Source organism: Trichechus manatus, unplaced genomic scaffold, assembly GCF_000243295.1.
Source record: "Trichechus manatus latirostris isolate Lorelei unplaced genomic scaffold, TriManLat1.0 scaffold00108, whole genome shotgun sequence".
Taxonomy (NCBI): Eukaryota; Metazoa; Chordata; class Mammalia; order Sirenia; family Trichechidae; genus Trichechus; species Trichechus manatus.
Window position 1 is genome coordinate 6856459 of NW_004444044.1, and position 27512 is coordinate 6883970.

Genomic DNA, 27512 nt, shown 5'->3' on the forward strand with positions numbered 1-27512 from the left:
AGATAAAGAAAAAGAAGAAAACGTGAGTCACTATGAACTTTAATACTTTTATTAACTTCAAATAACTTAAGAATTTCATGATTATTTTATGACTCAAAATATATAATCCATCAAAATTCAACAATATTGACAATATTTTCATATTCTTCTACTGAAGCACCTTGCTTTAAAAAGTAAACTGTAATTTTTTAAATCACTTAAAATCAGTTGAAAGGAAGAAAAAATTTATTTTCATTTTTCCTAGAATAGTTAATGTATATTTGTTATGAAATATTTCAATACTATTTTCTTTTGTCAAAAGACAGAAGTACCCCCTGAAACTATGGCCCCTGGAAACCCTGCCAACCCAGAACTGAAACCATTTCTGAAGCCCACATTTCAGACAAAGATTAGACAGGCCTATAAAACAAAAAAATAACGCACGTGAGGAACATGCTTCTTAGTTTAATCAAATATACGAGACCAAATGGGCAGATCCTATCCAAAAGCAGGACAAGAAGGCAGGAAGGGACAGGAACTGGAAGAGTGGACACAGGGAACCCAGGGTGGAAAGGGGGAATGTGTTGTCACATTGTGGGGATTGTAACCAATGTCACAAAACAATATGTGTATAAATTCTTGAATGAGAAATTAACTTGAGCTGTAAACTTTCACCTAAAGCACAATTTAAAAAAAACAAACAAACAAAAACCTGAGGCTTGGAAAAAGAAAAAAGACAAAAGTATACCATGAGATCAGAATAACTAGATGGTGCATGGCTACCATTACTGAACATTTTGATCAAAGGATCTATAGGGGGATCAAAAATGGGGAAAATGCAAAACAGAATTTCAAATTCTCATGGAATCCAGAGTTTCTGGAGCCATCGAGGCTGGATGAATCCCTGAAACTATTGCCCTGAGATAATCTTTAAACCTTAAACCCAAAATATCCCCTAGGGTATTGTTAAAACCAAACAATAATTTAGCTTAACTAGCAAGGAATGTCTGCCTTGAGCATTGTGCTTTTTTAAGATCTATCTATATGGGATCAAATTGACAACCACAACTCGAAAGATTAGGTAGGAAACTTAGGGGGCAGTGAGTTTATGTTAATGTGAGATGAACCAACTTGGAAAAAGAGGGTTATAATGGTTGTACAACTCAAAGAATAATCACTGTAACTGAATTATACATGTTGAAATTATCGAACTGGTATATATTCTGCTGTGTGTATTCTCAACAACAAAAATGAAATTATTTTTAAAAAGACAGAAGTATATAACTTTAATCTGTTTGTTTGCTAAACAAGTAAAATTGTATAAATTTACCTAACTTGAAAAATTTAGATGTTAGCAAACTTATCTTTGCAGTATGTCAATTCATTAGTACTCTACTAGTGGTACTTAACATTGACTGACTTTAAGTTTAGGGCCACCGGGAAGGAAGAATGCAGTTAGTCCTAAGATACTTCGAATTCTTAGCAGTTAACTCTTGTTGTTGTTAGGTGCCGTTGAGTCAGTTCTGATTCATAGCAACCCTCTATAAGCAGTTTACTACTACTATTATTATTAGTAATAATAGTATCAGCCAAGACCTATTGGGTGCTTACAAGTGTTCTAAGTACGTCACAAGTATTAATTGATTTAATCTTCATGGTGACTCTCTGATAAAGGTACTATTTTCTATTTTACAGATTTGTTCGTTCAATAAATATTTATTGAGTACCTTTTGTGTACCGGGAAGTATTCTAGGTACTGGTTTATATCAGGAAACAAAGCAAGACCCTTGTTCTCATGGAGTTTAGTCTAGCAAGGGATAATAAATAAGAACTGTAATATGTGAGTAAATTGTATAGTGCCAGAAGGAAATAAGTACTATGGAAAAATGAAAAAAGTAGAGCAGGGTAAAAGAGATTGGGAGTGCCAATGAGGATGAGAAGGAGAAAAGAGATGCAATTTTAAAAAGTGGCCCAGGTAGGCCTCAGTGAGAGGGTTACATCTGAGCAAAGACTTGCTTCTGGGTGAGGAAAGTAAGGCACAAAGATCACAAATGACTTGCCAAAGATCACACAATTAGTAAGTAAAAGAGCCAGCATTCAAACCTAGGCAATCTGATTCTAATCCTGTGCTCCTACCCACCACAATAGAATCATCTAGGGAGCCTGCTTAAAACTGTAGATTCCTGGGCACAGATTTCAGGTGGGGAACTGTATTTCCCATGTACTAGTGATTCCTATAATACTAAAGTTTAAGACCAATACTTTCAAGGTCAATCAGTAATCTCCTGGGAAAGTCTCTACCTGCATCTTATTCAATTACAAGTTCTCTTTTTGTTATTACTGCAATTGTTGACTTTAATTGGCTCACTTTGAATGATGATTCGAGAACTACCTTTGAAAAACACCAGGTGGAATCCCTGACTTTTTCAGAGGACAGAAGTATATTGTTTCAACATGCTTGTAAACTAAACAAGTAAACATGCCCTTTTAAATCTCGATTCAGAAAACTGTAGTTCTTGACAAAAGATAAGAAATATTAACAAAGTACAAGACTTAGTGCTCCTCCTACAAAACCCGTTTACTTCAACCATTCAATAAGAGATGAATGCTATTTATAGCTACAACTCATTATAGACTATTTGCTTCTCCTCACTCACCTTCAGTTGCACTTCCTCTTTTGGCAAAACAAGGGTGAATTTTGCACAATTCTTTTCAGTTGAATTCTGATCACTAAGGCAAGTAAGATCTATTATGTCTAATTTGTCAATATACTGCAAAGATAAAGGGAAATCTCATTAAATTATTTCATGGCTAATACACGTTCATCCTAGCAGGAAGGACATTAATATCTTCCTTTCAACTCATTCGTACTTTGCATGATATTCTGTTTCTCAACTTGGCATCACACCCCTTCTTAATCCCCCAAAAAACCTTTGGCAATGCAGTAGTATGCTGGCTAATACAGACTTGCAAAAGCCAGTTATTATATTTTCACTAATTTAGCAGCCAATTTTTAAACACAGCCACTATTAAAAATTAAATTACATACATTTATATACATAAATTAATATATTGGTAAAGTAGAGGGTCAGCAAAACAGAGGAAGACCCTCAACGAGATGGATTGACACAGTGGCTGCCACAATAGGCTCAAGCACAGTAAGCACAGCAACCATTGTGAGAATGGCGCAGGACTGGGTGGTGTCTCGTTCTGTTGTACATAGGGTCACTATTAGTCAGAGCCATGTATGCTACACATTCTTTATATCAGTAATATTTACAATAAATTTATGTACATATATACATGCATACATTTTTTCTCAGACAGCTAGTCGTTAAATATTTACCACACACCACTGGTTACGAGAATTCTATTAAGAAATTCCTATCTTATCAAGTACCATAGAAAGATTTCTTCTGAGCAACTGGTATATATGAACTGGTCTGTATGCAACTGGCCAGACTTGCCTTCTGAAAAAAAACCTGTTACCATCGAGTCAATTCCGACTCATAGTAACCCTATAGGACAGAGTAGAACTGTCCCATAGGGTTTCCAAGGAGTGGCTGGTGGATTTGAACTGCCAACCTTTTGGTTAGCAGCCTTCTAGAAAGATTAAAACCACCTGTAATAAGCTTAGTAGGGTTTTTATGGTATAATATTTTGCTAAATTAGCCCCACTCCTTACTTCATTTTATCTCCTTCCTCTATTTTCCTTTCTGTTATGCCCAATTTGAGTCCCTGGGTGTTACAAATAGTTAATGCACTCAGCTGCTCACTGAAAGGTTGGAGATTCTAGTCCACCTAGTGGTGCCTCTGAAGAAAGACCTGGTGATCTACTTCAGAAAAATCAGCCACTGAAAACATATGAAACACAGTTCTGCCAATTTAACTTATCTTACTGTATTCTTAAGAGTCTCCTTATTTTATTTTTCTGAATAATGTAGGATATTAAAATAAATAAATAAATAGTTTCCAGAGCTGTGTCTATGTTGATGAGGTTGAAGGTGAGTTTCGGTTGACCTATTTAGTTTCAATGAACAAAAAACAATTAAAACGGAAGGAGAGGAGCAAAGAAGGAGAACAATATTTAAAATTAAGTATTTAGAACAAAATATTTTTCTGATGGATTGTCTAGATCAAGCTCACTGAGTTTTGCTGATACAAAGAAGGAAGCAACAGAGGAAGAGGTGGTATATTTAGATAGAGTGCCTTAAGCTGATCCGTTGATTAGATGAAGGGAAGTCATAGCTCTTTGTTTCTCACTTTAATTGTAGTGTTGACAAGAGCCTTAAAGGTCATCTAGTGTAGCTGTCCATTTGATGCTCAAATCTCCTCCAAGGCAACCCTCCATGAAGTCATCCAGCCTATGTCTGAACGTCTCTAACAACTTGAAACTCATGCCTCCTAAGCATCTCTGCCTGCTATCGTTTTTCATGTTTTGAGCCACAGTTGTTCTCCAGATAATTTCCATTCATTGATCCTAGTCCCTTTTCTTTGGAATAATATTAAACAAACTCAGTGTCTCTTTCACATGACCTCCTGACAGTCCTTAAAATATTAAAAAAAAAAAAAATCCATTGCCATCAAATCAATTCCGACTCCTAGCGACCCTATATGCCAGAGTAGAACTGCCCCATAGAGTTTCAAAGGCAGCTTTAAATTCTTCCCTGCTATAGGCTATGTATCCACAGTTGTCACCTACTCTGTCCCTGTGTTTTGTCCTGATACTATGCCCAAAAAAATTTCCCCAAAGATCTGCATTCTCATTTAACAAATTGATAGATGGGCAATTCTGTGGTATTTCATCATACCAATCTCTTTGTGGCATAATGGTTAAGAATACAGGCTCAGCAGCAAGAAATACCTGGACTGAATCCTTTTTATTAGTTGTATGATCTTGTGCAATTTCTTAATCCTGCAAGTCGACTATTCTCATCTATAAAATGGGGATTAAAATAGTACCCACTCTGCAGAGCTGTTGTGAGCATTAAATGAGATTATAATGCACATAAAACGTTTGAACGCTTACTATGTCCCAGCTACTCTCTTAAATCCTTACATCTACTACCTCATTTCATCATTTTGATAGCCTTATGAGATGGGTTACTGTTTTCATCTTAAAGATTTGAAAAGCTGAGCATGTTGGAGATCTTCATTTGCTTCTCCAGATGTATTTTCATCCCTTCACTTCCAACACTCTGTCCCAGGAGGGGAATCTATATGGACAACATCAATGGGCTCCCTTTCCCTTTGGCTTCCTGTTGGGGTAGACCACTGGGAACACCAGCAGGAGATCAGAAAAGTGAAGAGAGTTGGGCTGGGTATTTATTACCCTATAGGGTCGCTGTGAGCTGAAATCGACTCGACGGCAGTGAGTTTGGTTTTTGGTTTGGCAATTGCTTTGGGCTGTGTCTCTCAATCAAAGATCATACTTGTCTCAAGGCAGTCATCTCCACACAACCCTTGCCACTACTCTCCCACTCTTTCCTCTTGCTCCTTGAAGTGGTAATAGGGCACTGTCACTAGCCCCAGGGTTCTATACTATCCTTTATTGTTCTCCTACAACCTCTCCACTGCTTTGAATATACTACCTTTATGAAACTCTCTTCAAATCACCCATTTTGAGATGTCACCTGTTTCCTATGAGTTCTCTGACTGATACACTGAAACACAGAGAGGTTAGGTAACTAGCCCAAGATCCCACAATTAACAGTGGCAGGACCAGGATAAAAACCCACGCAGTCTGACTAGAGAGACCAAGTTCTCAATCACTAAACTGTACTGCCTCTTTCTATGTTGTAAGTGAGCCACAACTGTTAGGTCTCTCACTTACTGTGTATTATACACTGTTTCAACCAGGGTCTTTTATACTTACTGCAGTGGAAAGCTGGAAGGCATAAAAGAAAAATTAGTTCTTTATATATATCATGGTATTTGAAAACACCCGTATATAAATCTTGTCTAACCAGAATGCTGGTGAAAAATGACTATTTTAAGCTTTTTTTAAATGACTTTTGGCTCTGGTTAAGGAGCCCTGGTGGCACCGTGGTTAAGCAGTCAGCTGCTAACTGAAAGGTCACTGGTTTGAACTCACCAGCTGCTCCATGGGAGAAAAATGTGGCAGTCTACTTTGGTAAAGATTTACAGTCTTGAAAACCCTATGGGGCAGTTCTACTCTGTCCTACAGGGTCACTGTGAGTCAGAATTGACTCGATGGCAGTGGTTAGTTTACTGCAAACTGTACTAAAATAGCTGCAGGTGGAACATATCACACAGGTGCTTATTCTGCTTCTTTCACTAGATCTTGTCATCAAATGATAGTGTTCTAAGAAGTGTGGGCAACTATGTACGTAGTCTAAAATATTTAAACAGCAAGCTACTGGCTCATGAAATCTCTTAGCACATAGTGTTCCAAGGTAGACAAGCATTTGCCAACAAAATATTGCAGTTTATTTGTGGAAAGAATGAAACAAAATCAGAATTTGGAATTAATACAAATAAATAAATCTCAGCATCCCTTTATTGTTATCCTCATGTTTGAGCTCTTAGAAGCCCTGTTGAGTGAAGAATGTCTTAGTCTTCCTAGAAAAATTAATTTGTAGCATATCGTATGATGCTCTTCAAATTACCTTGTTCCTTTCAGATTATAATGGCATGCTATGCCAAAATAAAAAGTGGGGAAAACTTAGGTTATCACCTGGTATTAGACAACTTATATTCAGATATCTAGTTAAAAAATTCACTTTTCAACCAAGTTTTTTACTATCAGGATCAGAAAGAAAAGAATGCAAAGAGAAAACCATGAGTTTACACGTTCTCTCTGAGCTGCCTAGGAAATTTTACCACGTGTGTTGTCATAATCAACAGCCCTCACAGATTTAAATTTTCCTGTTTGAATTGGTTTTACTAGAACATCTTCACTATTGAAAAGCAGAAAATCCAGAATAAATACTGGACTATGTGACAAGCGCATATTGGGAAAAATATTGAATCAGCTAAACAGGTTTAACTTACTATTGTACTTTTTTTGTCGGTATAAAAGAAAAGTGTAGTTCCTCTCAACTCTGTCCAATAATGTTTAAACTCCTGTGGGAAAGAAATTATGAGCATTATTTCATTAGTGTATATTCAACTATTTCCCTATTGATTTTTTCTTTTGTGACTTTCTTAATTACTTGTATGTTGTAAGGTGGTTATTCATTCTGAGATAATTTAAATATTCACCTAAATTTTTATAGCTTATTTAACATTTTATTCTTCAGTCCTTCTCAAATTTATTTTAGTGTATAATTTATGGTAGGGATGCAATTTGATTTGCCTTCATTTCCCAAAACTTTCCTCATTGATTTAAGATACTTGACTTTTTATGCACTTTCAGTGGGAGCTTACACAGATAAGATAGCCAATTTAAGGGGCCAGAATAGGACAAGCATATAATACCAATCTTGAAGGAAAGTTGAAAGGGCTGAATGAATTAACACATGTAAAGCACTTAGCACAGTGTTTGGCTCACAGTTTGGGTTCAATAAACGGTAAATATTATTGTTATTACAAGGAAATGTGAGAAATTGATGATGATGAAAATAATTTAACACCATTAAAGTTGAACCTTGAAATTCAAAATTTCATTCAGGTAGTGAACATTTGATTATTATATTCACATTACTATGGGTTTTATAGAAATACAACATTTAAAAATTTTAAATAATCTAATTAGACTCGATTTCACTCAAGTGAAAGTTTATTCAAATAAATAGAATTTACATTGTATGAAGATTGGTTATATTACAAAAGAATGGCAAGGGAGTTTAAATAATAAAATCCTTCAACTTCTAAAGACTTACCTTCATACCCAGCCCTTTCCAAAAGTATGGTTAAAAAATTCCAGTCAGTTTAAGAGACATGTTCACCATTCCTTACTTTAGGATTTGATGAATTGAATTCTTGCAATATGTTTGATCATTATGACTTTTATCAGCAAAAGGTTTGTGACTTCTTCAGAATTTATACATTTATTTTCTCAACCCATCTTGCTTTTATTTCCTTGGCTCCCAGGAAACTCAAGATTAAGGTCATTCTAAATTATAGCAACCATCTTTTCATATGTTCTTCCTTCATCTTCCATAGTTTCCGATATCTGGTAAGGTGCTGTATTAGTTAGCTTTTACTGTGTAACAAGCTATCCTAAAACTTAGTGGACTAAATGAGGAAATATTTTCTATTTATCACCATTCTGTAGCTGACTAATTGGTTTTTCTGGTCTAGACATACTTGGCTGCAGCTAAATGATCTAGATTGACCTCACTCAGTTGTCTAGGACTTAGCTGGGAATGCCAGAATGGCTGGGAAGGCTGGAACAACTGGGGCCTCACTCCATATAGTCTCTTATCCTCCAGTCAACTAGCCTAGACTTGTTAACATGATGGCAGAAAGGTTCCCAGGAGCAAGAGAGGGCAAACCCTAATGTGCAAGCATTTTCCAAGCTTCTACTTATGTCACATGTACCAAAGCATGTCACATGACCAAAGGGTAGAAAAATAGACTCAACCTCTTTATGCGAGGAGTAGAAAAGTCACATTTCAAAGGGGGATGACAGTGAAGCCTGAACAAATTGGTAGTATTACTGCAGCAACCTACCACAGGGGCAAGGTTTCTTTGTCCAAGCCCAGTGGTCTTTCTACTCCATCCTACTTCCCAGTTGAGAACTGGCTACAACGCGTACCAAATCTGCTGATGCCTCCTGAACCAAGAAACAATTACCACGGGAAAGAACAATTCGAAACAGTGTGTGATCAAAAGATCAGCCAATAGATGGCCCCATGAGGAGCAATTACAAAACTAGGCAAAGAGGCTCTTACTCTTGTCTGAAATCCAGATGCCCAATATATATAACTGACCTATCTCAGAGTCAAGCAATTTAATAAGGCAAGAGAACACAACTCAATCTCAGCAACCTCAGAAGTCTTTTCTTTATTTCTTTTCATATAAGATGCAAAGTGTTATTGCCATTGCAATAGCACCTTAACCTGGTCTCTCTAGTGCCTTCTTACACTCTCCAATTCTGTATATTCTGCACAGTGCTGCAAGAGTGGATTAATCTCATCTGCACAGAGCAGGGCTGAGTATAAGTGAATTTGGGAAAGGCTCAACATAGCTGCTTCCTGTCCTCTCTCAGCTCAGCCTACTAGGAAAGAGTGGGTATTCTGCTCTGTTTACTGCCATGTGGAAGAGTCCTCAGAGATGGGCAGGCTTGTGTCACTTCAGCTGAGGCAGTGAAAGGGGGCTCAGTGCTATTTAAAGCTGGAGTAAAGTATTGGCATACTTTTGGCCTTAAATTTAAACCACTTATTTACTGTTGTTGCTGTTAGCTGCCTTTGAGTCAATTCCAACTTGTGGCCACCCCAAGTGTGCACAGTAGAACTGCACTCCATAGGGTGCTCAAGGCTGTGATCTTTCAGTAACAGATCACTAGGCCTTACTTCCTAGGCATCTCTGGGTGACTTTGAACTGCCAGCCTTTTGGTTAATAGCCTAGTGCTTAGCCGTCTGTGCCACCCAGAGATGCCTCACTTATTTATAGACTTTATCAGTAATAAAAGTAATAAACTGATCTTCATTTTTGTGATTTCTTCATTTTCAATTAGTTCAAACTTGGGAAAGAAAAAATTCCAACAAAAGGTATAAAAATGTAAAAGGAGCAGGAAAAATCGGGAGTGACTGCTAATGGGGTTTCTTTCTGGGGTGATGAAAATGTTCTGGAAATAGTGGTGATGATTGTACAACTTTGTGAGTATACAAAAAACCACTGAATTGTAAATAAAAATAATAGTTATAATAATAATAATAATTGCTGTGTATGCTGCATGAAAAACAGTTCTATTAAGGGAACAAGAATAGAAGCAGGGAGAACAGCCTTTGGCTATTGCTTCAAAGAGTTGTTGAAGGATTGAATGTGATAATAATGCATGTAAAGCTCTTGGGGCCCAGGACATAGCGAGTGTTCAGTAAATGCTGGCCACTAAAAAAAAAAAAAAAAAAAAAAAAAGTTGCCTCACCACTCACATTATTGACAGCTACTTTGCATTTTCATTATTTATATAATTCTTTTTCCATATGGTAATCCATATGTGTATATGGTGGTGGTGGGGTCTAAAATATATCTTTTTCAATAGTATTATGTCTGAGAAAATGAGCCCTGGTGGCAAAATGGTTAAAACACTTGGCTGATAAAAGGTTGAGAAGTTAGAGGCTTAATATGTTGTGGGGTTGTTAACCAATGTCATAAAACAACATGTGTACTACTGTTTCATGAGAAACTATTTGTTCTGTAAGCCTTCACCTGAAGTACAATAAAATATTTAAACAAAAAAAAAAAAAAAATGCTTGGCTGCTAACTGAAAGGTCGATGGTTTGAACCCACCAGCCGCTCTGAAGGAGAAAAGACCTGACGATCTGCTTCCATAAAGAGTACAGCCTAGGAAACCCTGTCATATATAGGTCACTATGAATCAGAATCGACTTGATAGCACACAGCAACAACAATGTATGAGAAAGAAAGGATATTTTGTAGACCAGAATAATTAACCTATATAAATCACCCTTCTGTATTTTCTTGAATAAAGAGATGGAAAACTGGATTGAGAAACTTGGCCTGAGATGTTGCTAATATATACTGTCACTATGATCAGACAGATGTAAAAGCATGGGATGACTGGTCTCCTACTCTGTTGAAAAATATTGGAACTTTTTCAGATTTGACCTGTGATTAAATAATAAAACAATTCAAATCTATCTTGGGAGCTTTTCATAATTGTCTTTTTAAGGCTTTTCACACCCGGTTCCAATGATAAAATAACAACAAAACCAGTTGCTATTGAGTCAGTTGCGACTCATGACGACCCCGTGTTAGAGTAGAACTGTGCTCCATAGGGTTTTCAGTGGCTAGTCTTTTGGAAGTAAATCACCAGGCCTTTCTTCTGAAGGATGTCTGGATGGATTCAAACCACCAACCTTTCGGTTAGTACCCAAGTGCTTAACTGGGCCACCTAAGGACCAGGCTCCAATGATAACAACAACAACAACATGGTATGTAAGATCTAGTCCAACCCCAAGATTCTAATTCTGGCTGGAAAGAAAGCGGGAGAAACCCTAAAGTCAAAATCTACCACTCAGTTCATCTTCTTGATCAGCCTTGCTAGTATTAACTTACCATGAAAGAGAAAAACTAAAATCACCAATAGCCAGTCAAGGTTTATTGAGCTCTCTCTTCATGTGCATACAGACACCCATCTGTGCTCTTGAGAAAAATTAGAGTATACTTGAAGATAGAACAAACATGGAGAAAAATATTAAACTCTCACAAGCCAACATATAAAAATTATACTTTTAACACAAAGTGTAAAAGTTGAAAGAGGGGTTCAATCATGAGAAAATGATAGGACTTGGTTAGAGTTAATCAAGGAAAATGAGAGTTTTACAGATAGCAAACATGTAGAAAGGATTAAGGATTTATTAGATGGGGAGAAGAAGCAGATATAAAGACATTGAGTGAGAACAAAGGCAGCCTGGAGGAAAAGTAGGGTCACATACAACAATAGGTACTTTGAACCGCAGCCACAGCCACAAACCTAAGGACAGCTCAAACTTGTATTTAATGTGCAGAGACCTGAAGGTCACAATCTTGATTTAGTTTCTGATAAGCCCTTAATAGCAGTATAATCTGAGTCATCTATAAATATCAATCTCAATAACCAACATCTAGGTATATATTCATATCTACAGAGATAAATAAAAAAAAAAAAAAAACCCGCTACCGTGGAGTTGATTCCGACTCGTAGCGACCCTGTAGGACAGAGTAGAACTGCCCTATAAGGTTTCCAAGAAGTGGAAGGTGAATTTGAACTGCTGACCTTTTGGTTAGCAACCGAGCTCTTAACCACTGTGTCACCAAGGCTCCACAGAGATATGTAAACATTTAAAAAATTAATTTTGAAGAATATAACTTTTGATAAAATACATTTAGCACAATTTGTTTGTTTTTTTATAATCATTTGTATTGAATCACTAAAGTAAGAAAAGGGACTGAAGTAGAGCTTCTGAATTTATCACTAGCTTTATAAACATTAGATGACCCTATAGTCAGAGTTTAAGGTCACTGTCTCATTTTCACTCAAATAGACAAATGATGTTGAAAATTTACTGAGCTTACTGTTGAGCTCCATGTGATGAAGTATCTAAAGATTAAAAAGATCATCCCTAACCTCTAGAAGATTACAATCAAATGGAACTAGAACTTGAGTTTGAGAAGCCACTAAGATTTTTAAAAATTTTAAGGAATTGCCCAAGTTCCACAATTGGACTGATATTTGTATCTCCTGACTCCCCAGTGAACTTTATCATTAATGTAGCTAATAAATGTGAGTCACAATGTAAAATTTAGTTAAATTCTTTTTTATCCTCCCTCCCCCAGTGAAAAGCCCTATTCTTTTTCTTATGACCAAGTGGAGTGCTTTTGCCAAGGAAGCATGTTGCATAGTGGTCTCAAAGTAGGCTGCATAAATCTCACAGGGTGTGCAAGATGATTCATTGGGGAAGAAACTTTTAGAACATACTATATTCATTTTATTTCATCTTTCTTTTTTTTAAATAATTTATTTTATTTTGTTGTTGTTGAGAATATACACAGCAAAATATACACCAAGTCAACAGTTTCTACATGTACCATTTAGTGACATTAATTACATTCTTTGAGTTGTGCAGCCATTCTCACCCTCCTTTTCTGAGCTGTTCCTCTTCCAGTAACATAAACTCACTGCCCCCTAAGGTTCCTATCTAATCTTTTGAGTTACTGTTGTTAATTTGATCCTATGTAGATAGATCTTAAAAGAGCACAATGCTCAAAGCAAGCATTCTTTACCGGTTAAGCTAAACTATTGTTTGGTTTTAAGAAGACTTCAGGGGAGAAGTCTTCAAGGGAGAAGTCTTCTTAAAACCAAAAAAAAAAAAAACTTAGCTTAACTAGTAAAGAATGTTCGCCTTGAGCACTGTGCTCTTTTAAGAACTATCTATATGGGATCAAATTGATAACAGCAACTAGAAAGATTAGACAAGAACCTTAGGGGGCAGTGAGTTTATGTTAACGGGAAAGGAAGATGTGGCAGTCTGCTTCTGTAAAGATTACAGTTTTGGAAACCCTATAGGGCAGTTCTACTTTATCCTACAGGGTCACTATGAGTCAGAGTCAACTCACGGCACCCAACAACAATCTTTATGGGAGCATATCGACAGGTCTATTTCTTACAGAGCCACTGGGTGGGTTCGAACTGCCAACACTTTAGTTAGCAGTTGGGTGCCTAACTATTGTGCCACCAAGGTTCCTTCTTAATTTCTTTTTTGCATACATTTAATAATTTACAAGGAGTATTAATACAGGAATACACACATATAATTTCTATACAAATGAATATTCTTATATCAGGGGTTTGTTCTCAAAATGTTTTCTTGAAAGAAGTGTGTGATTTTAAAACTTTGGAAATTATTGGCATAGAGAACTTTATTTGAGAGCACAACTGAGATAACTCTAAAATTTTCCTGAATGGAGTAGAGGCAAGTAGAGGACTAGTCAAAGAAATGTTGTTTCGATACTGCAGTGGTTAAGAGCTCAGCTGCTAACCAAAAGGTCTGAAGTTTGAATCTACCAGCTGCTCCTTGGATACCCTATGGGGCAGTTCTACTCTGTCCTATTGAGTCGCTATGAGATCGAATCGATTTGACGGCAACGAGTTTATGATAACCACATTCTAATGCTCTGGTTAATAAGACATACTAGACACCTTATTCCCCAACGTGTCTGTCAGTTTGTCGTACTGTGGGAGCTTGTGTGTTGCTCTGATGCTGGAAGCTATGCCCCCGGTGTTCAGATACCAGCAGGGTCACCCATGGCAGACAGGTTTCAGCTGAGCTTCCAGACTAAGACAGACTAGGAAGAAGGACCCGGCAATCAACTTCTGAAAATAATTAGCCAGTGAAAACCTTAGGAATAGCAGCAGAACATTTTCTGATATAGTGCTGTAAGATGAGACCCCCCAGGTTGGAAGGCACTCAAAAGACAACTGGGGAAGAGCTGCCTCCTAAGGTAGAGTTGACCTTAATGACAAAGATGGAGTAAAGCTTTCGAGACTTTCATTTGCTGATGTGGCATGTCTCAAAATGAAAAAAAACAGATGCAAACATCCCTTAATAATCAGAACGTGGAATGTACGAAGTATGAATCTAGGAAAATTGGAAATTGTCAAAAATGAAATGGAACACATAAACATCAATATCCTAGGCATTAGTGAATTGAAATGGACTGGTATTGGCCATTTTGAATCAGACAATCATATGGTCTACTATGCTGGGAAAGACAAAGTGAAGAGGAATGGCTCTGCATTCATTGTCAAAAAGAACACTTCAAGTTCTATCCTGAAGTACAATGCTGTCAGTGACAGGATAATATCCATACGCCTACAAGGAAGACTAGTTAATATGACTATTATTCAAATTTACGCACCAACCACTAAGGCCAAAGATGAAGAAATTGAAGATTTTTACCAACTTCTTCAGTCTGCAATTGATCGAACACGTAATCAGGATGCATTGATAATTACTGGTGATTAGAATGCGAAAGTTGGAAACAAAGAAGAAGGATCGGTAGTGGGAAAATATGGCCTTGGTGATAGAAATGATGCGGGAGATTGCATGATAGAATTTTGCAAGACCAATGACTTCTTCATTGCAAATACCTTTTTTCAACAACATAAACGGTGACTGTACACATGGACCTCACCGGATGGAATACACAGAAATCAAATCAACTACATCTGTGGAAAGAGATGATGGAAAAGCTCAATATCATCAGTCAGAACAAGGCCAGGGGCTGACTGCCGAACAAACTATCAATTGCCCATATGCAAGTTCAAATTGAAACTAAAGAAGATTAGAACAAGTCCATGAGATCCAAAGTACGAACTTGAATTTAGAGACCACCTGAATTTAGAGACCACTTCAAGAATAGATTTGACATGTTGAATACTAATGACCAAAGACCAGATGAGTTGTGGAAGGACATCATACATGAGGAAAGCAAGAGGTCAATAAAAAGACAGGAAAGAAAGGAAAGACCAAAATGGGTGTCAGAAGAGACTCTGACACTTGCTCTTGAATGTTGAGTAGCTAAAGCAAAAAGAAGAAATAATGAAGTAAAAGAATTGAACAGAAGGTTTCAAAGGGAGGCTCGAGAAGACAAAGTAAAGTATTCTGATGACATGTGCAAAGATCTGAGATAGAAAACCAAAAGGGAAGAACACGCTCGGCATTCCTCAAGCTGAAAGAACTGAAGAAAAAATTCAAGCCTTGAGTTGCAATAGTGAAGGATTCTATGGCGAAAATATTAAACAATGCAGGAAGCATCAAAAGAAGATGGAAGGAATACACAGAGTCATTATACCAGAAAGAACTGGTTGACGTTCAACCATTTCAAGAGGTAGCAGACGATCAGGAACCGATGGTACTGAAGGAAGAAGCCCAAGCTACACTGAGAGCATTGGCGAAAAACAAGGCACAAGGAATTGACAGAATATCAATTGAGATGTTTCAACAAATGGATGCAGTGCTGGAAGTGCTCACTCATCTATGCTAAGAAATTTGGAAGAGAGCTACCTGGCCAATTGACTGGAATATATCCGTATTTATGCCTATTCCCAAGAAAGGTGATCCAACCGAAAGTGGAAATTATTGAGCAATATCATTAATCTCACAGGCAAGCAAAATTTTGCTGAAGGTCATTCAAAAGAGTCTGCAGCAGTATGTTGACAGGGAACTGCCAGAAATTCAGGCCAGATTCAGAAGAGGGCTCAGAACCAGCAATATCATAGCTGATGTCAGATGGATCCTGGCTGAAAGCAGAGAATACCAGAAAGATGTTTACCTCTGTTTTATTGACTATGCAAAGGCATTCGATTGTGTGGATCATAACAAATTGTGGATAATATTGCGAAGAATGGGAATTCCAGAACACTTAATTGTGCCCATGAGGAACCTGTACACAGATCAAGAGGCAGTTGTTCAGACAGAACAAGGGGATACTGCGTGGTTTAAAGTCAGGAAAGGTGTGTGCCAGGGTTGCATCCTTTCACCATACCTATTCAGTCTGTATGCTGAGCAAATAATCTGAGAAGCTGTACTATATAAAGAAAAAAGGAGCATCAGGATTGGAGGAAGATGCATTAACAACCTGTTATGCAGGTGACACAACTTTGCCTGCTGAAAGTGAAGAGGACTTGAAGCACTTACTGGTGAAGATCAATGACCACAGCCTTCAGTATGGATTACACCTCAACATAAAGAAAACAAAAATCCTTACAACTGGACCAATAAGCAACATCATGATAAACGGAGAAAAGATTGAAGGTGTCAAGGATTTCATTGTCCTTGGATCCACAATCAACACTCATGGAAGCAGCAGTCAGGAAATCAAAAGACGCATTGCATTGGGCAAATATGCTACAAAAGACCTCTTTAAAGTGTTGAAAAGCAAAGATGTCACCCTGAAGACTAAGATGAGCCCGACCCAAGCTATGGTTGTTTTCAATCGCATCATATGCACGCGAAAGCTGGACAATGAATAAGGAAGACAGAAGAAGAATTGACACCTTTGAATTGTGGTGTTGGTGAAGAATATTGAATATACCATGGACTGCCAGAAGAATGAATAAATGTGTCTTGGAAGAGGTACAACCAGAGTGCTCCTTAGAAGGAAGGAATGATGGTAAGACTACATCTTACAGACTTTGGACATGTTGTCAGGAGGGATCAGTCCCTGGAGAAGGACATCATGCCTGGTAAAGTATAGGGTCAGCGAAAAAGAGGAAGACCCTCAACGAGATGCATTGACACAGTGGCTGCAACAATGGGCTCAAGAATAACAACAATTGTGAGCATGGCGCAGGACCAGACAGTGTTTCATTCTGTGGTGCATAGGGTCGCTATGAGTCGGAACCAACTTGACAGCACTTAACGACAACAGCAGACACATTATTTTTAACTTTAGCACATCACAGACTGAAGGAACTGTGAGAAGCCACCCGCCCCAAATGCTCCCTTGTTTTAAAACAGTTTCAGAATTATGAGAATTTTCCTTATTTTTAAGAACTGTAGTGACTTTGTTAACACATTGTGGCATTTAATAGCTTCTATTATCAAATAAATTTTCCTTCTCAATCCAAAATTCTACTGCTATGGTTTAAGTAACTCTTCTTATATTATCTTTTCAGTGAAAATGATGTCCTTTGCATACATCCTTGACCTGGGATCCAGGGACCTTCTCAAATTGCATGCTAAATGGTTTATGTTGGTACATTTTCCTGAAGCAAGCTCCTTAGATCCTTAACAGTACTCCTGTCACAAAAAACAGCTAAAAAACATCTCTCAGTGTGTAATCGTCCCTTTACAGACCAGGGTTACTCATCGGTTATATTTTCTCTAAATTAAATGTCCTGAATTCCTCCACCAGAGACCCATTTAACATTCTGCAGAACTTCCCATCTTCTTCTAGCCCATTAGCCTCAAAGATGACCTTACCATATATCCTGGGTTCACTTTCCTTTTAAAGTTTCCCTGGCACATTGCTGCTGCTTCCTTGGAAACCCTTATTTTCCTTAACTTTTCCTCATATCTTCTATTTTCTAATTAGCTAATTATCACCGTGGCTCTCCTTTGAGCCATATTATTTGTGGACCCAAAACTGGTTATGTTGGTAAGTATGTGATAAACAACGAAATGGGACAAGAATGAATCTAACCTTTAGTATGAACCAGGTGTTTTATATGTTATCCCTTTTAATCCTTGAAACTATCTATAAGTAGGTATTATTTTTGTCCCCTTACTTTCTTCTCCCTACCATGAAAGTAAAAGATCCTTTGCTATGAATTCAAATATTAATTTCATCGGAAGTATTTATGTCTATAGTTTATTCCTTCAATTTCAAAGCATGGTTTCTAAGGAAAGCTAAAGAGAAGCAATTGGTTCATCATTCCTACTAAACTGTAAGCTTCTTAAAGGTAAAGTCTTTAGATCTTATTCATGTTTGTATCTCTAGAGCTGGGTGTGATGCTTGAGTGCATAGGAAACACTCAATAAACATTGTTTCAATAAATGAATTGATTGCACACCTACTGTATCCCAGGCATTGTACCTTGGGAGTCAAGTAGTATTCTCTTCCATTTTATAATTGAGGAAATTGAGTCTAAGGGAGATTGTAACTTGCACAAGATCACAAACTATAAAAGTTAGGGGAACATTTTATTGACATTCTAAAATTCTTGTACTTCCTGCTACCCATGCAATGGCATGCCTTTTTTAAACATTAAAAGGAAGCTGGTATCTGAAGCAATTATTTTAAATACTTTGGAAAACATTAAAAGAATCATCAAATGTAAATTTCAAATTAAAATTTTTCTCTTCCCTGCTCCCCCTTCCTGGCATAGTGAACCAATGTGGCTAATTAGTGACGACAAGACTGAATTTACTCTAAAAGCATGTAGGAATAAGTTGAGTGGTCAACCAAAAAATATTCCAATGTTGTTGTTTTAATTGCTGTCGAGTTGGCTCCAACTCATGGAGAACTTACTTATAACAGAATAAAACATTGCCTGGTGAGACACCATCCTCACAATGTTCGGTATATTTGAGCCCATTGTTGCAACCACTGTGTCAATCCATCTCATGAAGAGTTTCCCTTGTTTTCTACTTTACCAAACATAATGTCTTTTTCTAGGGATTGGTCTTTCCTGATTATGTGTCCAAAGTAGTAACTGACAAATATTATTAGTACACCGTTTAACACCTGAAACTGAATAAAAATTACCATGTCGCTATGAGTCGGAATCGACTCGACAGCAGTGGGCTGGTTTTGGTTATTTACTCTGAAACAGTAAGTGTTCTAATTATATATATAAGAAATATGAATGTGCTATTACAGATGTTTTCATGCACACAATTTTACTATATGCTTAATAAATCCTCAGAAAATAAATATTATTATTATTGTTGTTGACATTGTTAAGCATTTCATGTGGCATTTCTGAAAATACTTAAAATTTTCTAGTTCCATTAATATTAAAATTTCATAAAACTTAATCCAAATAAATGATTTCTTTTTTCTTTAATAACAAGCACATTCATGTGTATTTCTCTCACTAATTTCAAAACTAGTAACAATTACTATTTTTAAAGAACTGATTTTATCTAATTATAGGTTTTCATTGTTGACATTTTAAAAATATGGAATGCTTTTTGAATTTTCTTAGAGCAGACAGATTAATGTGGTTTACTGTACATACTAGCCAAGATAGCACTGTAAATGTTATTTTGCAAAGTAACTATCCTGAACAGTATTGTATAACAATAGCCATTGTTGTTGTTCGTTGCCATTGAGTTGGCCCCCAACTCTTGGCAACCCTATGCACAATGGAGCAAAACACTGCCTGGGCCTCTGCCATCCCTATCATAGTGTTAAACGTATAAATTTTATCATTTTACAATTTTTTACAGAATTTTCCATTTTGTATTGAATTATTATTGGTAAACTTTTATAAATATAAATTATTATTTATGAGCAACTGAGAATAAGAGCAGAAAGTTTAATTTCAATCATAATATTATCTTAATGGTACATATGGTCATGGAAGCACAGTAGTAAATTGTGGAGACAATATAAAGGGCATGTTATCTCTTAAGCCAAAATCTTCTGTGATATTTAAATGAATTCTCTGGAAATTTAGATTACTGAATTTTTTTATATTAGTAACTTAATGATATTAGAATCTTATGTTATTATACATATGTATATATAAGCCATATATTATATTTAAAATATGCAGAATTGGAATAATATTTCCTGAGCTCAAAGAAGAGAAGAAAGTTTTACCTCAGCAGAAACACAAAGGCCCCTATCACATTGCATCGTCATGAAATACATTTTGTATTAAGACAGAAGCTTCTGGTTTAACGTTATTATCTATATCCTTACCTGGTATTCTGGCCTCTTGACTAATAAAAAACCTTCAAAGTACAAGGGTAGAGCGGTAAGCTTCAACCTTTCCTGGAAGATCCTGCGAGGGGCTGGTTTAGGGGGCTTCTTAGCCATCATATCCTCTCTTCGGGACATAGCTTGGTTTCAGCTGTATCCAGTCTCATACAAAATGAGATCTCCCTTGTGTGAGAGGCAAAGACAACTGTTAAAAGAGGAAGTCCCAATTTGCTTTTTAACCACCAACACCACCAACAGGACACACGCACACACTTTCTTTCCTTTACTTTTTGAGGTGAGAAAGAATAGGCATAGACCAGCTTTTAGAGGGCAGTCTCTGAGTGAACTACATGTGCTTGGATTTATAGTAGCAAAATAAACAGAAGATTAACATCACCTCAGGATGAAAGGAACAGACAGGTGTAGAGCATGTGGACATTAGGGGAGACATGAAGGACAAGTTGTATTTTTTCCACCTGTTTTTTGTTTGTTTATTGCTATCCCCTTTTATTCCCAAAAGACATGACTTGAATAAACCTCACTTTGTTAAACATTACTTCATGGGATAATCTTATTAACACTATTTCTGTTGGTTAAATATTTCAGGACCAAGCTTTGCTTAAATCAATCAATCAATCAATAAAAGATTCAACTTATCCCCTGCCATTTTGATGGTCCACTAAACACAGTTGTGAGAGCATTAGGATTTTTCATTTTTTTGTCAATAAGTATTTAGAGTATACAGGTTACAAGTGGATATTTGGCAAAGGTCCAGCAAAGGAAGCTATGTTGTTGTTAGGTGCTGTTGAGTTAGTTCCAACTCATACTGACCCATGTACAACAGAACAAAACACCGCTCGATCATGCGCCATCCTTACAATCGTTCCTATACTTGAGCCCGTTGTTGGAGCCACTGTGTCATTACATCACACTGAAGGTCTTCCTCTTTTTCGCTGACCCTCTACCAAGCATGATGTCCTTCTCCAGGGACTGGCTCCTCCTGGCAACAAGTCCAAAGTACATGAGACGAAGTCTTGTCATCCTTGCTTCTAAGGAACATTCTGGTTGCACTTCTGCAGAAACAGATTTGTTTGTTCTTCTGGTAGTCCGTGATATATTCAGTATTTTTCACCAACATCATAATTCCAAGGCATCAATTCTTCTTTGGTCTTCCTTATTTATTGTTCAGTTTTCACTTGCATATGAGGCGATTGAAAACACCATGGCTTGGGTCAGGTGCACCTTTGTCCTTAAAGTGACATCTTTCTTTTTAACACTTCAAAGAGGTCTTTTGCAGGAGATTTGCTCAATGCAATGCAATGAATCTTTTGATTTCTTGGGTGCTGCTTCCATGGGCATTAATTGTTCCTTTACACTTTCTGAGCTGTAGAACTCTGATATTATGTTGCATGGGTGGGGTCCTCACAGTGATCTAGTGAGATGTATGGATCCAAAATGCACTCAATAATTGCATGTGGGAAACGATCCTTCAGAGACTGGGTTTGGTCCTGGCACAGTGCGGGGAATGATTGGAGAAGGGAACATGGGAAAGAATTCTGTTTTGTCTCACAGGGGTCCTGAGAATTTCCACCATTGCCTATTTCATGGTTAAGCTGTTGGCTGCTAACCGAAACGTCAGCAGTTAAAACTCACCAGCTGCTCCTTGGGAGAAAGACGAGGCAGTCTGCTTCCGTAAACATTTGCAGCCTTGGAAACCCTATGGGGGCAGTTCTACTCTGTCCTACAGTGTCACTATGAGTCAGAATTGACTCCACGGCAATGGGTTGGGTTTTTGGTTTTAGTTCAGAACTACTCTGGCTTTAGTATTGTCCTGGCCTGCGTATTCTCCACAGTTAAACCAGCTATTCTCAGAAATCAAAGCAAGCCAGAAACCTCCAGTCTGATTTTCCTTTCTTAATGGAGAGACCACATAGTTTGCCCCATCAGCATGGGTCCCACTGAGACTGCAGCTGTGGATGTGGGGACCAAATTATCTACAAAGTGAAGGTAGGTCAATACACACTGAATATCAGTAAACTAGAGAAGAGTGTCCAAATGCATTATCAAGGTACAGACAGTTTGAAATAGGAATTAGGAGTTGAAGTAGAGGCTTAGTGGTTCAGGGAGCCAGACAGGAGAAGAACAAAAAACAGTAGATTAGAAGAGGCAGGGAACAATTGCTGTTGCCTTCCCGTAGATATATTGAAAGAGTCTAGGGTTGAGGTTATTATGCATTTTCAAATTAAGCAAACTGTCTAGAGAGAAATATAGTTTCTAGTGTATACTGGTTTATAGATCAATTTAGAAGCAAACTCTAGACTAGAAATTGAGTTTAAGACTTAGATTCAAAATTACTGCCTTGACTTTATGTTAAGCTTAGACCTCCTTCCTGCTACCCAAACCTTCAAATAATAAAATCTAAGTCCAACCTAAGTATCTGAGACAAAATCATAGCTATTTTTAGTCTTAGTGTACTAAGAAAGTGAGTTGAATTAAAAAAAGAAAACCTCCTGATTTGGTAAATGACCTAATCCACCTTTTTAGTAGCTGGTAGCTGATACACAGGGAGGAAATGAAAAAGCAGATGCAAAGTGAGAAAGAAGAGGAAAGGAGGTGGGAGATACGATGATGGAAATAATCAGTGGTTGGAATATGGGACAAGTAGTCACTGGCTTTATAGCCAGATAACTTCATGAGAGACAAGACTGCCTCTAGAAAAATGTAAAGAAATAAATGTTTCTGTGAAATAACAATCTGGTTAATTACGTCTTTCTTAATTTTTTTTAAATAATCAAATTAAAGGAAAACTAGTTCATCAGCCTCTGTAAGTTGCTTTGGTTTGCTGATTTGCGAGTCATAGTAATCCTTAATATACCGAAGATTGAATTACATCTCCCTAAAAAAAAGCCTGCAAAATGCAAAATTCCTGCTGAAAGATTATTAGCTAATTATATATGTCCACAATTAGCAACGTCATTGTACCATTGTGCCATTATAATAGAAAGACTTTTGTAGATACCTCAAGTCTTAAAACCAAAACCAAAACAAAAAACAAAACCAAACCCATTGCCATCGAGTTGATAGAACTGCTCTGCAGAGTTTCCGAGGAGCAGCTGGTGGATTCAAATTGTGGACGTTTTGGTTAGCAGCAAAATGCTTAACCACTGCACCACCAAGTCTTAGATAGTGCTAATGAATTCATAAGTAAAGAAATATAGTAGGAAAGATGTTTGGACATAAGGAGAGAGGCCAATTTTGCTACTAACGAGCTCTGAGACCTGAAGAGAAAAAATAACAAAACAAAACAACCACCTCTTTGAGTCATAGCTTCCTTATCCAAGAAATGAGGGAAGGGACTAAATGACTTCTTCCCTGGAGAGCTGTCATAGCCTTCTAAGTTTTCTCCTAGTTTCTACTCTTTCTTCTCTGATTCATTTAAAATGCAATCTGATCAAGCCACTTTCCTGCTTAAAACCCTTTAAAGGGTTGTCATTGTTTTTGAGATTCATTCTTTCATTCAACACTCAATATCTATTGAGCACCAACAATGTACTCAAGCATGCACACAAGGTTCTTGGTAATATGGCCCTTATAAATCTCAACTACTCACAAAGTATTCTGCGCTCCAGTAATTTGTGTTACTCCCAGTTTTCTCAATACCTGATGATCTTTCCTATCTCCTCATGCCTTTCCAAACACTATACTCCTTGCTCAGATGGTTTTCCTTCCCCTTGTTTGTATGACAGCTCCCTATTAATCCTTTGAGACCCAGGCTGAACGTCTATGAAGAGTTCCAGATTTCCAGAAGACTTCCTCATCCGCAAAGGAAGTTTTTCACTCTCACTTCTGCATTCCCATAGCACTTTGAATTTTTTTTTTTTTTTACTATAGTACTTGTCCCATTGTATTTTATTTACTGATAAACATTCTGTATCAACAGAAAATCATGAGTTTCTCAAAGGCAGGGACTGTGTTGAAGTGGAGGTTGATAAGAAATAGATTGCAGTAATCGTTTATTAAATAAATATCTTCCAGTTCAATAATATCATGATTCTAGTTTGAAGAGCTGTTAGCCTCCACTGTGACAGGAGTTTCTTTCTTTCTTCTAATGTTTGACCATTGTTTGACACATGGTTCTTTTGCTGCTGTGTAGAACAATCCTGTGACAGGAGTTTCTTTCTTTCTTCTAATGTTTGACCATTGTTTGACACATGGTTCTTTTGCTGCTATGTAGAACAATCATGTTACTATCAAACTGTTAAAAATACTCTAGAGTCCAATTATTACAGCTGTAACCAGCCATCTGTGTCACAGGAGTTTGTTATAAATCAGGATATATGGCAAAATGATTTTCATTACATTTGGTAACTAAACAAATCTGAATGGAGTCTAAGATTATTTTATATAAAAGTACAGTTTCAGTGCTGCTTTGTGTCATCTGTGTTATAATGTCCTTACGTCAATGAATTCACCTTTTTACAACAGTTAAGGCCCTCTAAATTACTTTACTATCCACTTCTTAAAGTTGATTCAGTCAACAAGTCTGAATAGGATTCTCCAAATAGCCTCCATTCCTAAATTTCTGACCTTTGTTTAACTTAATGTTTATTGATAATTTATTGTTATAAGCATCTCAGTTCATTGCAGTAAATTTCAAAGATATTTGTAATGAATATATTTATGTTTACAACCCGTAACTGAAGGATACACCTTTAATTTTAACCATTACTTTGAATACTTATAGCTCACCAATGACTGCTATGAATCAGACACAGTCTTTATTATGAGTCCATTTCTTTATTGATATTGTTGATAGCATAAAGCAGTGTTTTCAGTAGGGTAATATCACAAGCCCAGAGCATCTTTGATATCTAATATGGGTTTTCCCACCCCCTTCAGCTCACAATCACTGTCATTTTAGTGATCCATTATTGCTCAGAAAAAGTCCTTAGGTCTTTTGGGACAGAAAAGAGATGGGGAATCACTGCCGTGGAAGAGATATTAGTAGCTCTGTCAGAGTGGCTTAATTTCCTTCTAATTTTCAGAATGAAGAGTTGCTTCTAGAATGGTAAGAGTTTTTCCTATTTATATGTTCACAATATTTTTGTAGTGTAGGTTATCATTTATGTTAATGAGAAATATTTCTTGAATGCCAGTTAGATGCAGGACACTGGTTTTAAACCTAGATAAATCATAGAATAATGGTATCATTAATAGAAGATATAAATTCAAAATAAGGAGATAGGGAGGTGTAGAGAGAGAATGGATTCAATATTAATCACTTCAAACTCAATACATACAGGGTTAAATCTACATTCTTCCACTTAGTTTCACTTAAGGTCCTTCAGAGCTACTCTAGGGGATAAGGTGGATTGTTGCTTAACATCCATTCCAACCCCTTCTAATGTGTTATCCTTCACTGCAAAGACTGAAAAGCTAAAAACTACGTATTCCAGACTTCTTTGCGGTTAGAGTTGGGACACATTCAACACGATGGGCAAGGCAGAAAGGAGGCAGAATTCACTCTTCTGTTGTCTGCTTTTCTACAGGTAAACAAGGTCTGTAGGCACAAAATTTTTCTGTAGCAATGTTATCAGAAGTACCCGTGACTGGTCACTAGTTTCATGGGTATTGATAGGGCACAGGGCATCAGTTTTTAGTAGGTATAGTGTGACTCTGGAGTTGGAAGCTGTAAGAAGGCTTCCCGCTCACGGAGGCTTCCTGTTTGTGCTGACTTTCTTGATGTGGCAGTTCTGTAATTTTGGTGGCTTCCTGATTGTGCAATGTCAGCATGGTTCTGGAGAAAACAACATTAGCAGCAGCTCCCCAATTTTCCAGGTAGCTTCCTGACTGTAGAGAAAGCAGTTCCCTTTTGGTGGCCTCGTTCTGCAGTTGAGTGTTTGGGAATCATTTCTGAAAGCCCAAAATACGTTCTGTTTATTCAGCCCTCCCAACAATTTGGTAAGCTGTTATATGACCAGTTGATCCCTTTTTGCCTAAATGAGTTGTAATGAAGTCTGTCCTCTGTAACTGGCCCCCAGTCAGTACAGTTCCCCATTGTCTATAGGAATAAATTAAAAGGTATCCTAACATTGAAGGTGTTCCATAATCTAGTTTCATTTTGCCAACATGAAAGCTGTGCGATATCTGACCTATTTTCTCTTGTCAACAATACATCATTTATGCTTTATGTCTTTGCTTGCAGTTTACCTTATTTCCTCTACTTCTTTTAAATCTCTTACTTTTAGGTATGGCCTATATGCTACAGTTTTGGCATTTTATCATTTAATGGTTTGTACAGGAACTTTAAATTTACGAACATCATATATATCATACCCTATACATACTTAAATTAAAATTATTTTATTTTTTTCTTAACATAAATGTAAAATGTACTTTTATAATTTTTAGATAAAATAGAAAGTCATGAAAAAAATGAAAATCACATGCCATCTGACCACCCACCATTAACACTGACTGGGTGGCTCTATTTTGGGGGCACTTTTTCTCTATTTGCATACATTTATATAATTGGAGTGATGTTGTACATGCTGTTAGGCAAGCTACATTTTTCATATAATGTATTTAGAGCACATTTCCATGTCAATAAGTAAGTGTACAGGATCCCGGTGGCACAATGGTTAAGCTGGCAACTGCTAACTGAACAGTCAGTGGTTCAAGCCCACCAGCCTCTCTGCGGGAGAAAAGACCTGGCCATCTGCTCCCATAAAGATCACAGCCTAGGAAAGTCTATGGGGCAGTTCTATGCTGTCCTATATGGTTGCTATGAGTGGAATTGACTGGACGGCAATGGGTTTTTGTTTGTTTGTTTATGCATGCATTTAAATAATATACACATTTGTTGTTCTTGTTGTGTGCCATCAAGTTGATTACAACTCCGAGCAACTTTATAGGACAGCGTAGAACTGCCCCATAGGGTTTCCAAGGCTGTAAGTATTTATGAAAGCAGGCTGCCGCATCTTTCTCCCATGAAAATACATGCATTTTGTGGCAGTTTCATAATTTATTTAATTTATCCTAAATAGATATTTGGTTTAAATGCAGTAATAGGAATAGCCGAACAGAAAGACAAAAATTCACATTAAATGAACTTGTGGAGATATTTCACAAAATTGAAAGCACAAAGGATAAAACATTGGAAAATGATCCAAGTTTAGCAATGAGTATGACAATTCACCAAGGCAGAGAAAAGATGCTCAGTTTGTATGGTAAATTATAGTCAAGAAGACAGCAAGCACTGTTTATAACTACTCATGATAACTTTGTTGCAAATAAGTTTAAACACTTTAATTCTCAATGTTTCTAATACATTAGATTAACCCGTTGGGAAAAAACCCATTGCCATCAGAGTTATAGCGATTCCGACTCATAGTAACCCTACTGAACAGAGTAGAACTGCCCCATAGCGTTTCCAAGGAGCAGCTGCTGGATTCAAACTGTTGACT

At 37.1% G+C, this 27512-nt stretch overlaps 1 protein-coding gene across 6 annotated transcripts in view; it reads right to left on the bottom strand.

Moving 5' to 3' along the window:
- STAP1 (signal transducing adaptor family member 1) overlaps nucleotides 1-20317 on the bottom strand; it is an 82635-nt gene extending 62318 nt beyond the window's left edge. For 2 of the 6 annotated variants that reach the window (XM_023737806.1, XM_023737807.1), the window contains exons 1-3: nucleotides 20047-20272; nucleotides 6994-7065; nucleotides 2637-2750 (exon numbers count right to left, since the gene is read on the bottom strand). In XM_023737806.1, the coding sequence (XP_023593574.1) occupies nucleotides 2637-2750; nucleotides 6994-7065; nucleotides 20047-20184 (324 nt within the window). In that variant the 5' untranslated portion in view covers nucleotides 20185-20272. Of the gene's footprint in view, nucleotides 1-2636; nucleotides 2751-6993; nucleotides 7066-20046 lie in introns of all 6 variants that reach the window. The other 4 variants (XM_023737802.1, XM_023737805.1, XM_023737804.1 and 1 more) reach the window with 4 other exon arrangements.
- Between the last annotated feature and the right edge of the window lie 7195 nt (nucleotides 20318-27512).